The following is a 15,244-nucleotide window of genomic DNA, read 5'->3' on the forward strand; positions in this document are numbered from 1 at the left end:
TTTGTGAGATAAAACATTTAAATAGTCATTTAATTCAATAACAAATAAGTGCTCACCCGTAACGCCAATATGCACCATTTGTTATAATTAGTTGTAATAACTTCCATAGTAAACATGATTTATGTGTCTAGTCTGTCTACAGTGCCTATAAAAGTCTACACCCCCCTTGGATTTCTTCACATTTTATTGTGTTACAAAGTAGGATTGAAATAGATTTAGACTAATTCTCCTTTTTGGCAACTATCTACATGAAATAATCTATAATGTCAAAGTGGAAGAAAAATAAAACACCACTATACCTTGATTAGTTAAGTATACACCCCCTCAGTCAATGCATGTTAAAAACACCTTTGGCAGTGATTACAGCTGTGAGTCTTCCTGGGTAAGTCTCATAAGAGCTTTGTATACCTGTATTGTGCCACATTTTCCCATTATTCTTTTCAAAATTCTTCAAGCTTTGTCAAGGTGTTGGGGATTATAGCTAGACAGCCATTTTCAAGTCTTGCCAAGCAGATTTAAGTCAAACCTGTAACTTGGCCACTCAGGAACATTCACTGTCTTCTTGGTAAGCAACGCCAGTGTAGATTTGGATTTGTGTTGTTGGTTAATGTCCTCTTGAAAAGTGAATTCCTTTCCCAGTCTGGGGTAAAGCAGACTGAAGCAGGTTTTTCTCTAGGGGTTTGCCCGTGTTTAGCTCCATCACATTTATTTTCATCCTGAAAAACTCTGCAGTCGATGTCAAGCATACACATACCATGATGCAGCCACCACCATTCTTGAAAATAAGGAGGCAGTTACTGAGTGATGTGTTGTGTTGGATTTGCCTCAAACATAAGGCTTTGCATTTAGGCCAAAATGTTTATTCCTTTGCAGTGTATTTTTTTTGCAGTATTACTTTAGTGCCTTGCATACATATGCATGTTTTGGAATATTTTTTTCTGTATATTTGTATTATTCTTTTCACTCTGTAAATTAGGTAACTACAACGCTGTTGATCCATCCTCATTTTTTTACCATCACAGCCATTGAACACTGTAGCTGTTTTAAAATCACCAACGGCCTCACAGTGACATCACTAAGCATTTTATTTCCTGTCCTGCAGCTCAGTTCAGAAGGAAGACTGCATCTTTGATGTGTCAAAGTAGTTTAATACATCATCCACGGCATAATAATTAACTGGACCATGCTTAAATATATATTTAATGTCTGATTTGTTATTGTTACCCATCTACCTGTCACGCCCTGACCTTAGAGAGCCTTTTTATTCTCTATTTGGTTAGGTCAGGGTGTGACTAGGGTGGGCAATCTATGTTGTATTTCTATGTTGGCCTGGTATGGTTCCCAATCAGAGGCAGCTGTCTATCGTTGTCTCTGATTGGGGATCATACTTAGGTATCCTTTTTTCCACCTTAGTTTGTGGGATCTTGTTTTTGTATTGTTGCTGTTGAGCCCTACAAGGCTGTACGTTTCTTTGGTTTCTCTTTCTTGTTTTGTTGCTGGTTATCATTAATAAATATGATTAACCTATACCATGCTGCATCTTGGTCCGACCATTCTTCCGTCGACGATCGTAACACTACCAATCACTGCCTTTCTTTATGAGGCTTTCGAAAAGGTCCCTGGTCTTTTTAGTTTAATATGTGCTTGAAATTCAATATTATTATTATTATTTTTTATTTTTATTTTTATTTTATTTATTTTTTTTAATCCCATTTTCTCCCCAATTTTCGTGGTATCCAATCGCTAGTAATTACTACCTTGTCTCATCGCTACAACTCCCGTACGGGCTCGGGAGAGACGAAGGTCGAAAGCCATGCGTCCTCCGAAGCACAACCCAGCCAGCCGCACCAATGTGTCGGAGGAAACACTGTGTACCTGGCCCCCTTGGTTGGCGCGCACTGCGCCCGGCCCGCCACAGGAGTCGCTGGAGCGCGATGAGACAAGGATATCCCTACCGGCCAAACCATCCCTACCCCGGACAACGCTATGCCAATTGTGCGTCGCCCCACGGACCTCCCGGTCGCGGCCGGCTGCGACAGAGCCTGGGCGCGAACCCAGAGACTCTGGTGGCGCAGTTAGCACTGCGATGCAGTGCCCTAGACCACTGCGCCACCCGGGAGGCCTGAAATTCAATACTTGACTGAGGGACCTTATAGATGTTGTATGTATGGGGGACAGAGGAAGGGTTAGTCATTCAAAAATCATGTCAACCTCTATTATTTCACACAGAGTGAGTCCATATAACTTATTATGTGATTTGTTACATTTTACTCACTTTTCTCCCCAGTTTCATCATATCCAATTACGATCTTGGCTCATCACAGCAACTCCCCAACGGGTTCGGGAGAGGCGAAGGTCAAGTCATGCGTCCTCCGAAACATGACCAGCCAAACCGCGCTCCTTAACACCCGGCTGCTTAACCCAGAAGAATGTGTCGGAGGAAACACTGTTCAACTGACGACTGAAGTCAGCCTTCAGGTACCCGGCCCGGTACAAAGAGTCGCTAGAGCGCGATGAGCCAAGTAAAGCCCCCCCAGCCAAACCCTCCCCTAACCCGGACAACACTGGGACTTTGGATCTCCCGGTCACGGCCGGTTGTGACACAGGCTGGGATCGAACCCGGGTCTGTAGTAAGGCACTCAAGCAGTGCCTTAGACAGATGCACCACTCGGGAGTAGCCCCAAATGTTACTTCGAAACTAATTTAGGATTGCCTAAACGAAGGAGGTAAACACTTATGCGACAACTATAGTTTAGTTATACATTTTCTATTAATTTGTACAAATGTGTAGAATTTTCTTCTCCCTTTGACATTATGGAGTATTTTGTGTAGATCAATGGCAAAAAATTACATTTAAATATAATTCAATCCCACTTTGTAATGCCCCAAAAAAGTTCAAGGGGGTATAGACTTTCTATAGGCATTGTATGTGTGAAAGCATTTTTGAAAACAGGTGGAGGTATTGCTTTCCATTCGACATAATTTCTCTTCTATGTCCTGCTGTGCATTTTCTGGCACTATCAACGTTTTGTCATTTTTCCAAGGCTAATGCCTAGCCTATCCCTAGCCCACAATGCGTCATGGGCATAGTCTTCATATGGCTCCATTTATCAGACAGAGAAAGAAAATATCAAGAAGAGTGTAGATACACAACTTTATTTCTGTATCTGTATGATTATTACAAGATCATTTGGGTTAAGTCTTTCATGGTGTTCAATCATGGAAACGGGTCAGCTAGGTCTACAGCACCGGTAAATATAGTAGGCCTAGTCATTGAAGCTATTCTTATGTTGTTGCCACTGTTGTTGCAGAAGTTCTGCAGAGTCTTGTGCAAGGAGAGCATACCAAGTGCTACAGCAGAGTCTGAAGTCAGGCAGGTGCAACCATCAGCCCCAACTGCAGCAAAAACGGAAGAGTCAGGGTGCTTGCCCCCGATTGCCTACAGAGAAGATAGAGGGAAGAGAGAGAGCAAGAGAAGGAACTGAATTTCTACACTCTTAGAAAAGGGGCTACCTAGACCCATAAAAGTTTATTCTGCTGTCCCTGTAGGATAACCCTTTTTGGCCTCATGTAGATCAGATGTAGAACCGATGTAGAACCCAACTTACCCAACTAACCATCGTATAACCTTTTAAGAACCCTTTGGTGATAATATTCTACCTAGAACCAAACAGGGTTCTCTGGGACAGCCGAAGAATCCTTTATGGGTCGTTCTTGAATTGTGGTGTATTTACATCTACAAAAAACACTTCAAAATTACAAATAGTTACACATCATACATGTTTTCTGTTTATTTTGAACTGTTTATCCATTTATCACATACATTATCATTATCACATACATTATCACATACTGCAAGTGCTTTATACTGCAAAACGTTATGTTTAGGCATTGTTGAAAGTACTTAGGCCAAGCAAATTGACTTGTCTCGGTAGTGACCCAGTACAATTGTAGTGACATGTTTTGGGGCATTTAAAGATGTCAATCTATGTAATATTTTTGAATTCTAGAAAGTAAACAAAAGTATTATACATCTTGTATAGATCAATAAAAACAAAACAGGCTATTAAAAGAACTATTATTTTTACAAATATAATATGTGTCCCTAAGTTTATTCCCATTGGTGTAACCACCTTGAAAATCCCTCATTACAAAGATATACAAGAACCTTGCATTCCCTCCAGTTGCAAACCGTTGCACTGGAAAGGTCTATATTAAATACAATTATTAGTTAATCACACCCTTTCAGTATCTCATACATTTGAGGATTCCATTGAAAATTTGGTGTGTCTAAATAATGTAATTTGTGTTACACATTTTACATGTAGGGAAATTACACTGTGAGCAAAATTATGAAACAAAAACAGTTTAGTAAATTATTTTTAAAGGGTTAATGACCTTAGATTCGAGCATCTGTGTCCTCCATTAAAGAAAATCCTCAATTACCAAAATGTAGTCATTGGAGTTACCATCACTGGTGTAACTACTCCTGCTGGTGCCACAAAGTTATCATAATAGTAAAACATTATTAAAAGTCATTAAGCTCCCATATTAGTTAATTTAGAATGGGAAGATGTACCCAATACATCTTTATTTATTTTTTTAAATAGAGAAAAATGAAATAAATGTATTCCAAAATGCCACGCCCAAATGCCACTGCAATTCAAGAACAACCCTTATTGCAGGTAGGCCTATAGACCCGTTAGCATTTAGCACATTAGCACATGTGGAATTGTGGTTCCATTCATCTGAAAGACAAAGTAAATAGGACGATTTTAGACATTTCACAACAATTTAGGCTGTTGCTTAAACGTTCACACAATACCTGGAAAACGAATCATCACAAGTAAGTGCTATTGATGATATGTATACAATTTCTGACCTCTACATTGCTGAACTCTACAATTAATATGGCTAATCTCTACTTAATACTTTACTAATACTCATATTTTGGTTCTTACCTTGACCTCTGTGGTTGAAGGATGCCTCACCTTGGCCTCTGTGAACACAAACAGCACCAGCAGGATGAAGACAGCACAGACCAGAGTTGAAGAGGGTTGAGTCTCTGAACAGCAAAAGTGTATCGGTGTTTATTTCAGCTAGAAGATGATGGGTCTGAAAGGGATGTGTGCACCATGACTGCATGGGCACAAGTACAGAGATCTGTTTTACAGTCATGAGCAGCGTAAATTCACTTTAATAGGGACTACAAATAATTGTCTTGATATTTGGCACTAGTGAAACAAATGGGTATTTTTGTATTCTTCAATTTTTTCCATATATGCCAATAGCCTATTTAATGTATTGTATTGTATTGTATTGCATTGTAGTGTTATGTTTTGTATAGCATGCTATGTATAGTTATGTTTTGTATAGTATGTTCTGATCTAGGGCTAGGTGTGTGACAACTTTTGAAACAAAAGTAGACTAGTGTTTGGGTACATCATTCCATTTATATCAAGGTTTGTCGATGGATGATTACAATGTCATACTTTGAATAACAATGTATCACTTTCATTTTCAACGTATCCCTTTGGCTGGTTCTTCACGGTGTGAAGGAGGGTGTATTTAATTCTGGAACCAGCAACGAGCCAATGAAATGTCACGATCCACGTTACCAATGGCAACGAACTCCAAACAATCCTCTAGATGTAAAAGAAGAGCAAGCACAATATTCCAACCTACAGAATCTAGAGTCATTCACTTGTAAGTTATTCATAAATTCCTAGCATGACAAATAAAAGTTAATTTCGTTTATTAAGCCTAACTGAACCAAGTGTAGACTTTCAGGACATTTATTTAGCGTTTTTAGCTGCTATGTGCTTGCATGTCAAACATGTCAATGTCAGCCAGGTGCTCATAAATATTGTATTTTTTTTAAACTTTCATTGTTGAATCACAAAATTACTTCTACACTAGTCTGCTAGCCATTTGTGCATCCTATCGACCCCACGTGTTTTATGAACGTAAGGAGATGAGCTCACCACTTTCAATGTTGAGGAAAACCCGACGTGTTCCTCTTCCTGGGCCCATGAACCAGCAAGGGTATGTTCAAGAGAAAACAAAGTGGATCTTTTCCTAGACAAAAAGTATTGCAATTAGATGGATTTCCATGTTCATTTGCATTACTGATGATTGCTATTTTTTCTCAAATAGGAGAAGAGTGCCTTTCAAGGAGAATCCATTTGCAGGTATGGGATTAAGGTATTTCAAAGACGATATTTTTCTTGAGCAGATGGCCAGGAGGCAGAACATAATTACAAATAATTTGTAGACTGCAAATTGACCACAAGAAGATATAATATTTTACTAAATCATAATAATTTCAGACCTTGCTTAGGTTAGTATACGATCACATATCTCTCTATTGTGCATGGGAATACTTTGGAACAGATTTCCAAAATTAAAATAACTTGGAGCTGATTTGCTGGTGTTTTTACAGTCTTTTACGACTAACAATAAAACATTTAAAAATAAATAACATTTTAGTATTCTTTTTATGCTCTTAAAACTTGAATGGTCAAATAAAATCACCCACGCCGGCCGTCAGTTGGGGAACCCTGTTATAGTCTAACTATGAGATCATAGTACATGTACTGCCTCTGAATATAGCTCTTTAAAAACCTGGGGTCATTCTGTTTGTGTTCTTGTCATTTTTCTTCTTCTTTAGAATATGAAGCTACTCTGCTGAATGATGTATCTGCTTTGAATCACCCTACGCCTCAGGCTCAAGCCACTGATATTGCCTGTCCTTCCAAATCAAAAGCCAAACAAAGGAAAAGCAACAGTAGTTGTATGTTTGTTTGATGTCCTTACAACTCACCCTGTGCTGAAATATTCACAACCACAACCAACGTCACATCACATTTCGACAACACTGGAAATCTCATGCATGGTTGTTAGATTAGTATGTGGTGTGCATTGACCACAAAATAATGTGTCTCATTTTCCTAATACAGCACTCTGGTCACAAATGTGGGTTTCCAAAAAGACAGTTTGGGTTTCTGATAATGTACAGTAACATTAAAACAGAGTGTTCTCAGAATCAGTAAAAATGTATGCATCATTGTACCGTAAGACAGTACAGTAGCTTTTATTATACAGGTATTACGCTTCCTGATCTAGTGAACTCTGACTGAACCCTACAGGTGCACCCCCTAGTGATTTTGAGCTGATGTCCTCTATGATGCAGAGGCTGACCCTGCTGGAGACCAAGGTGAAGACCCAAGCCCTGGACATTGACCACAAGGTGAGCCAAGTACCACACACATTCAGACAAAGAAATGACATTTGAGTTATTTAGCACACACTTATCCAGAGCGACTTCCAGTGCAATCAATGGAAAAACTGGTAACAACGCTTCTGTGAACACCTCCAGCGAGACAGCGTTTTGGTTAGATCTGAAATCGACCTCAACCACATCAACCTCTGTGATCCTCCGCAACAACCAATCAAAAGCATGCATTTTAAAGGAAAGCTCAACCACCGAATGGGGATGAAGTTGCACTTACAGGAGGCCTGTCACACAAGTGCCAAGTCTGCACATATTTCTGCTACACTATGTATGAACAGTAGCTAAATGGTGCCAATAAAGGTTTTCTAAACAAAAACAAAAACAACAAATCTGCCAAAATGTGTGAATGTTGCATCAGTATTCTGTGTTGGACCTTTGTTCGTTATAGTTTGCATGACAAGAGACTCCTTATACTATAGTTTGTATAAGATACTTCTCATATTTTGAATGGCAAGATACTTCTTATAGTTTGTATGATGAGGTAATAAGAGACCTCCTCAAGCAGCAACATATTTTCCAAAGTTGTGCTGTCGAGTTGAAAATAGACAGTGTTTGGGAGTAGTTCCACTATGTCATTGAAATAGTAATTTACCTACATTTTCCAGTAGCTTGGTGATTGTTTACCGAAATTCAAATATTCATAGTCTTTTCAGTAGTTAATAACTTTTTTGCCATGTAATCATTTTTATTAATTTAACCTTTATTTAACTAGGCAAGTCAATTTATTTAACTAGGCAAGTCAATTTACAATGACGGCCTAGGAACAGTGCCTTGTTCAGGGGCAGAACGACAGATTTTTACCTTCGCTCGGGGATTTGATCTAGCAACCTTTCGGTTACTGGCCCAACGCTCTAACCACTAGGCTACCTGCCGCCACTGTAACAGTGGCAGCCGCCCCTGTAACAGTGTAGCTAACTACTGCAATTAACCCATTCAATGTTTCGCCAAAAGAATATACAGCGTACAGTGCATTCGGAAAGTGTTCCAACCACTTGACTTTTTCCACATTTTGTTACGTTACAGCCATATTCTAAAATTGATTAAATTGTTGTTGTTCTTTCTCATCAGTCTACACACAATACCCCATAATGACAAAGCAAAAATTGTTTTTAGAAATGTTTGCAGAAAATACCTTATTTACATAAGTATTCAAACCCTTTGCTATGAGTTGAGCTCAGGTGCATCCTGTTTCTATTGATCATCCTTGAGATGTTTTTACAACTTGAGTGGAGTCCACCTGTGGTAAATTCAATTGATTGGACATGATTTGGAAAGGCACACACCTGTCTATATAAGGTCCCCCGGCAAAAACAAAGCCATGAGGTTGAAGGAATTGTCCATAGAGCTCCGATACAGTATTGTGTCAAGGCACAGATCTGGGGAAGGTTGCCAAAAACTGTCCGCAGCATTGAAGGTCCCCAAGAACACAGTGGCCTCCGTCATTCTTAAATGGAAGAAGTTTGGAACCACCAAGACTCTTTCTAGAGCTGGCCATCCGGCCAAACTGAGCAGTAGGGGGAGAAGGGTGTTGGTCAGGGAGGTGACCAAGAACCCGATGATCACTCTGACAGAGCTCCAGAGTTCCTCTATGGAGATGGGAGAGCCTTCCAGAAGGACAACCATCTCTGCAACACTCCACCAATCAGGCCTTTATAGTAGAGTGGCCAGACAGAAGCCACTCCTCAGTCAAAGGCACATGACAGCCGCTTGGAGTTTGCCAAAAGGCACCTAAAGGACTCTCAGACCATGAGAAACAAGATTATCTGGTCTGCTGAATCCAAGATTGAACTATTTGGCCTGAATTCCAAGAGTCACGTATGGAGGAAACCTGGCACCATCCCTACGGTAAAGCATGATGGTGGCAGCATCATGCTGTGTGCGCTCAGGACATAAGACTGGGTCAACGGTTCACCTTCCAACAGGACAACAACCCTAAGCACACAGCCAAGACATCGCAGGAGTGGCTTCAGGACAAGTCTCTGAATGTCCTTGTGTGGCCCAGCCAGAGCCCGGACTTGAACCCAATCGAACATCTCTGGAGAGACCTGAAAATAGCTGTGCAGCGACCCTCCCCATCCAACCTGACAGAGCTTGAGAGGATCTACAGAGAAGAATGGAAGAAACTCTACAGGTGTGCCAAGCTTGTAGCGTCATACGCAAGAAGACTCAAGGCTGTAATCGCTGCCAAAGGTGCTTCAACAAAGTACTGAGTAAAGGGTCTTTACTATTTCAGTTACACGTTTTTAAATACATTTGCTACAATTTTGCTTTGTCTTTATGGGGTATTGTGTGTAGATTGAGGGGAAAAAAGCAATTTAATACATTTTAGAATAAGGCTGTAATGTAACAAAATGTGGAAAAAGTAATGGGGTATGAATACTTTCCGAATGCATTGTATATATTTTTCAACCCAGTACATTTATATGACTTTTCAGACTTAGATATAATACTTTTTTACAAGGCAGTTTTGATGTAGTGAACTACTTTTTCAAAGTAGCTTCAGTTAAACAAACTATATTTCTCTTAAAGGCAGCTTTACTGGAGCTCAACTTCTTCCAGTGTGAAGTAATTGGTAGCTTGGTAAACTTTATTTTCAGAGTAGCTTCCCCAACACTGAAAACAGATACTAAAGACAGTAGTGGTCTATACACATCCGGCTAGTATTCTATGCATGAAGTACATGCCCAAACATTGATATATGTACAGACCAAGTTCTTGACTTGACAACATATCTATGTTTATTTTGTGATTTTCTATTTGAAGGAGAAAATAATTACAGCTCTGGAGGAGAAAATAAAGCTTCTTCAGAAGTCAACAGGTAATTATTTCAGCCTACCATATATATCATACAGTTCTGGAACCACAGAGCTCCAGTCACAACACACGTAGGCCTAGTATGCATGTATTTATAGAAATACAGCCCCATGTAGGCCTAGTATTCATGTATTTATAGAAATACAGCCCCATGTAGGCCTAGTATTCATGTATTTATAGAAATACAGAACCCATGTAGGCCTGGTATCCATGTATTTATAGAAATACAGCCCCATGTAGGCCTAGTATTCATGTATTTATAGAAATACAGAACCCATGTAGACCTAGTATTCATGTATTTATAGAAATACAGCCCCATGTAGGCCTAGTATTCATGTATTTATAGAAATACAGCCCCATGTAGGCCTAGTATTCATGTATTTATAGAAATACAGCCCCATGTAGGCCTAGTATTCATGTATTTATAGAAATACAGCCCCATGTAGGCCTATACAGTGTTCTCTACCTCTGTCATCTCCCTCTCATCTCTGTTAAGTGAAAAGAAAAGATATTAAGAGTATGGAACATGTTACGTTTGGATAACCAAAACATTCTGTTTCTGTGGTTTTTAGAGAAAAACAGTGATAGGTGCAGAGAGGATGATCTCATAAAAACATGCCACAGGCTTCAGGGCCAGTTATCGGAGATGGAGGTAAGACCATCATCGCCATGGTGATACAACGGAGCAATGTTTTTTTTGGTCCTCAGCTATCAGTTTGGTACATTGCACAGACATAGATGGACCACACAGTATTGAAAGCCATAGAAGCACTAACCTGTGTCTGTGTGATTTACAATATATCTTATGAAGTCAGTGCATGTCCAATTTAGACTTGAACCTTTCTACATACAGTATAACAGAGAAGTTGTGTTGTGGTGGTTGAGTCATCTCGAAGTCTGTTCTATATAGTTTAGTTCACCTCTTTAACTGATGTCACTGCAAAGTTTTCTTTAAACTCAGTGTTTTTTTCCCCCCACTCAGCGGTTTCTGAACGACTACGGCATGATCTGGGTGGGGAGCGGAGAGGAGCGCGACACAGCCAGTCAACAGGAAGTAGAGGAAGCTGAGCAGACCCAGAGCTCCGAGAGAGGGGTGTGGCAACCAGGTAAAGGAACCAGGGAGTTATTAAGTGCTGAGCCTTATGTTGCAGATAGAAATATAATTAATAGATCTGCTAAGATTCCCTATTCTATCTGACAGGCAATCATATTCTTTCTACATGATACATTTCTATCTGAATATGCTGTAACAGTACACCCTCCTTAACAGGCAGCCAAGTAAAACCTAATCTAATCAAATCACATCTTCAAACGGTATTTTCCAACAGTACAAAGGAGCTGCCATTGTTTCAATGCACCAGTTAAAGTTTCACGAGCTGTGCTCATGTGATGCCTGGATGATTTTCAAACAGAAAATCTTTAATTATGCATTCACTTATTATGGTGGCCTGTGTTATGCAGAGACCTCTGTGGCCAGGAGGAACTTCCAGATAAACTTTGACCTGGTGCTCCAGAACATCCAGCAGTTGAACATCCTGGCTGGGGAGGGAGAGTCCTACGTCAGGGTCACGTCCAGAGGGGCACAGCTGGCCCAGCACCACCTCATTCCACTACGGCTCTACAGCAATGGCATCTTCATGTTCAATGGGCCCTTCCGCTCTTACCAGGAAGCCAGCACACAGGTACAGACAGAGACTATATAGGGAATACTCACTACACTCCGACTGGCTAGTCAGTACATAATCTCAGCACCCATAACCAAATCAGCTACTGTTAAGATTATTACGAGAGAGTACAACACACCTAGAGAAGGTACTGAAACAGACTAGATATTTGAACCAGGCATGACTTTAGATACATTTTCACTGAAGATTCTTTGATTTCAACGTTTCCACATATTGACTCTCTCTCAGATTGCAGCAGACAGAATAAGTACAGAAAGCTCAGTTCGTATCTCAGTCCAATGTGTCTGACATCCTGCCGCTCATGACTTTGCAGCAGTGCATGCAAGACCTGATGGATGGATACTTTCCTTCTGAGCTACAGGACAGGTTTGCAGATGGGGTGCCCTTTCAGGTGTGTGTGTGTGCATGCGTGAATTTTAAATGTGCTTACGGTAGGAAAACTGACTACATGGACAATGTATTTCCTGTTTGTTTTGTGGTGAGTAGTGGGACGTCCTCTTTTGGTGTACACAGGTTCACGACAGGCGAGAGGAGGAGTTCCAAGAGAGGCGACCGTGGGCGGAGTTCCCTGGGAAGGGGCAGGCTGTGGTTGGATGCACAAAGGGGGAGAAATCAACAGACAGCTTAGAACACGCCTACTGTACCGTCTCCCAGATACCCGGTCGGTCCCCTCTGTATCGCTTTCATTCGTTCCCAAAAACACATGCTACACTTTACACTCTAGTTGAACCAACTGCAGGGGTGGAATCTCAATTGTATTTTTTGGGATTCCTCGAGTCCTCTCACCTCGCCTCCTCCTGAACATGCATGAGATGGGGAGAAACCTTGGATCTTCTTTGAGGAGGTGAGGAGAGGACGCAAGGAATCAATGAAATAATTGAATTTCATACTTGAAGTTGGTTCAACTATATGTATATCACTTGAGATTCAGCCCAAGCCTCTTTTGCTCTGACTTGAACATTGACTTACCCACAGACAGAAAACTGACAATGGACCAATTCCTGAACAGGCTGCCCAAGGTGGTGGTGAAGGCTGGTAGAGTGATTGACATCAGGGACTCCGTGAAAGCCAGTCTGCAGGTGAGACTGAGATCTGTTGCATGTTTCTGCATATACCTGTAGATGATGGACACGCGTATACTATATGCTAGTAAATGCCCGTGTCTTGTGTTTAGGGCTCTTCTGATGCTTCAAACAGCCTTGCTGTGACCCTCATAGACACACCAGAGCTACAGGCCATGAAAGAGAGGTATGCAGGTGTCTAGAACTATTCACAATACTTTCACTTCCACCACTAGGGGGCCTTGTGACAGAGGAGACCCTGGAAGAGGGACACACATTTGATAATATGGGTTATGTACCTGTTCTCTCTACTCTAACTCAGGTTGGAGTTGCACGAGACTGATCCCCCTAACTCGGCCCGTGATGTCACCACACTGAGGGTGAAGTCAGAGGATGGCGAGCACACCTACATCATGAAAATGCGTTTCTCAGAGACCATAGGTCATCTGCGCCAGTATCTGGACAAGCACAGGTGGGTTGGGAGCCACAAAATGCTGTGCAGAGTATTTTGCCCAGGAAGTCCGTCACATTCACAGTACTTCATCTCAGTCAGTGACTTTTGGGTCATGTTAATCTCGGACACCCAGAACTAAAATCTTGCATTCCACAAAAATGGAAGAGGCAAATGGAAGGGGGAGAAAGTAAGGAACATGTCTGTCGACCCTGCATTAAAGTCCACAATAGGTTAAAGACCAAAATACAGTGCGGCAAAAAAGTATTTAGTCAGCCACCAATTGTGCAAATTCTCCCACTTAAAAATATGAGAGAGGCCTGTAATTTTCATCATAGGTACACTTCAACTATGACAGACAAAATGAGAAAAGAAAATCACATTGTAGGATTTTTTATGAATTTATTTGCAAATTATGGTGGAAAATAAGTATTTGGTCAATAACAAAAGTTTATCTCAATAGTTTGTTATATACCCTTTGTTGGCAATGACAGAGGTCAAACGTTTTATGTAAGGGTTTCACACACTGTTGCTGGTATTTTGGCCCATTCCTCCATGCAGATCTCCTCTAGAGCAGTGATGTTTTGGGGCTGTTGCTGGGCAACACAGACTTTCAACTCCCTCCAAAGATTTTCTATGGGGTTGAGATCTGGAGACTGGCTAGGCCACTCCAGGACCTTGAAATGCTTCTTACGAAGCCACTCCTTCGTTGCCCGGGCGGTGTGTTTGGGATCATTGTCATGCTGAAAGACCCAGCCACGTTTCATCTTCAATGCCCTTGCTGATGGAAGGAGTTTTTCACTCAAAATCTCACGATACATGGCCCCATTCATTCTTTCCTTTACACCACAGGTGTCAAACTCATTCCACGGAGGGCCGAGTGTCTGCGGGTTTTCGCTCCTCCCTTGTACTTGATTGATGAATTAACATCACTAATTAGTTAGGAACTCCCCACACCTGGTTGTCTAGGGCTTTATTGAAAGGAAAAACCAAAAACCTGCAGACACTAGGCCCTCCGTGGAATGAGTTTGACACCCCTGCTTTACACGGATCAGTCGTCCTGGTCCCTTTGCAGAAAAACAGACCCAAAGCATGATGTTTCCACCCCCATGCTTCACAGTAGGTATGGTGTTCTTTGGATGCAACTCCAAACGCGACGAGTTGAGTTTTTACCAAAAAGTTCTATTTTGGTTTCATCTGACCGTATGACATTCTCCCAATCTTCTTCTGGATCATCCAAATGCTCTCTAGCAAACTTCAGACGGGCCTGGACATGTACTGGCTTAAGCAGGGGGACACGTCTGGCACTGCAGGATTTGAGTCCCTGGCGGCGTAGTGTGTTACTGATGGTAGGCTTTGTTACTTTGGTCCCAGCTCTCTGCAGGTCATTCACTAGGTCCCCCCGTGTGGTTCTGGGATTTTTGCTCACCGCTCACCTTGTGATCATTTTGACCCCACGGGGTGAGATCTTGCGTGGAGCCCCAGATCGAGGGAGATTATCAGTGGTCTTGTATGTCTTCCATTTGCTAATAATTGCTCCCACAGTTGATTTCTTCAAACCAAGCTGCTTACCTATTACAGATTCAGTCTTCCCAGCCTGGTGCAGGTCTACAATTTTGTTTCTGGTGTCCTTTGACAGCTCTTTGGTCTTGGCCATAGTGGAGTTTGGAGTGTGACTGTTTGAGGTTGTGGACAGGTGTCTTTTATACTGATAACAAGTTCAAACAGGTGCCATTAATACAGGTAACGAGTGGAGGACAGAGGAGCATCTTAAAGAAGAAGTTACAGGTCTGTGAGAGCCAGAAATCTTGCTTGTTTGTAGGTGACCAAATACTTATTTTCCACCATAATTTGCAAATAAATTCATAAAAAATCCTATAATGTGATTTTCTGGATTTTTTTCCCTCATTTTGTCTGTCATAGTTGAAGTGTACCTATG

The 15,244-nt window shown here is 41.2% G+C and overlaps 1 protein-coding gene across 4 annotated transcripts in view; it reads left to right on the plus strand.

Moving 5' to 3' along the window:
- The window catches only part of LOC129845904 (UBX domain-containing protein 11-like), a 23,048-nt gene that overhangs the window by 2,014 nt on the left and 5,790 nt on the right, over positions 1-15,244 (plus strand). The window contains exons 2-16 of one of the 4 annotated variants that reach the window (XM_055913836.1): positions 2,288-2,726; positions 3,312-5,706; positions 5,920-6,045; positions 6,157-6,191; positions 6,671-6,793; positions 7,149-7,249; positions 10,058-10,112; positions 10,681-10,760; positions 11,091-11,214; positions 11,570-11,790; positions 12,107-12,184; positions 12,307-12,454; positions 12,769-12,872; positions 12,968-13,041; positions 13,177-13,326. In XM_055913836.1, coding sequence (XP_055769811.1) covers positions 5,600-5,706; positions 5,920-6,045; positions 6,157-6,191; positions 6,671-6,793; positions 7,149-7,249; positions 10,058-10,112; positions 10,681-10,760; positions 11,091-11,214; positions 11,570-11,790; positions 12,107-12,184; positions 12,307-12,454; positions 12,769-12,872; positions 12,968-13,041; positions 13,177-13,326 — 1,526 coding nt within the window. In that variant the 5' untranslated portion in view covers positions 2,288-2,726; positions 3,312-5,599. Of the gene's footprint in view, positions 1-2,287; positions 5,707-5,919; positions 6,046-6,156; positions 6,205-6,670; positions 6,794-7,148; positions 7,250-10,057; positions 10,113-10,680; positions 10,761-11,090; positions 11,215-11,569; positions 11,791-12,106; positions 12,185-12,306; positions 12,455-12,768; positions 12,873-12,967; positions 13,042-13,176; positions 13,327-15,244 lie in introns of those variants that run through there. The other 3 variants (XM_055913835.1, XM_055913837.1, XM_055913838.1) reach the window with 3 other exon arrangements.

The sequence above is a fragment of the Salvelinus fontinalis genome, unplaced genomic scaffold, assembly GCF_029448725.1.
Source record: "Salvelinus fontinalis isolate EN_2023a unplaced genomic scaffold, ASM2944872v1 scaffold_0401, whole genome shotgun sequence".
Classification (NCBI taxonomy): Eukaryota; Metazoa; Chordata; class Actinopteri; order Salmoniformes; family Salmonidae; genus Salvelinus; species Salvelinus fontinalis.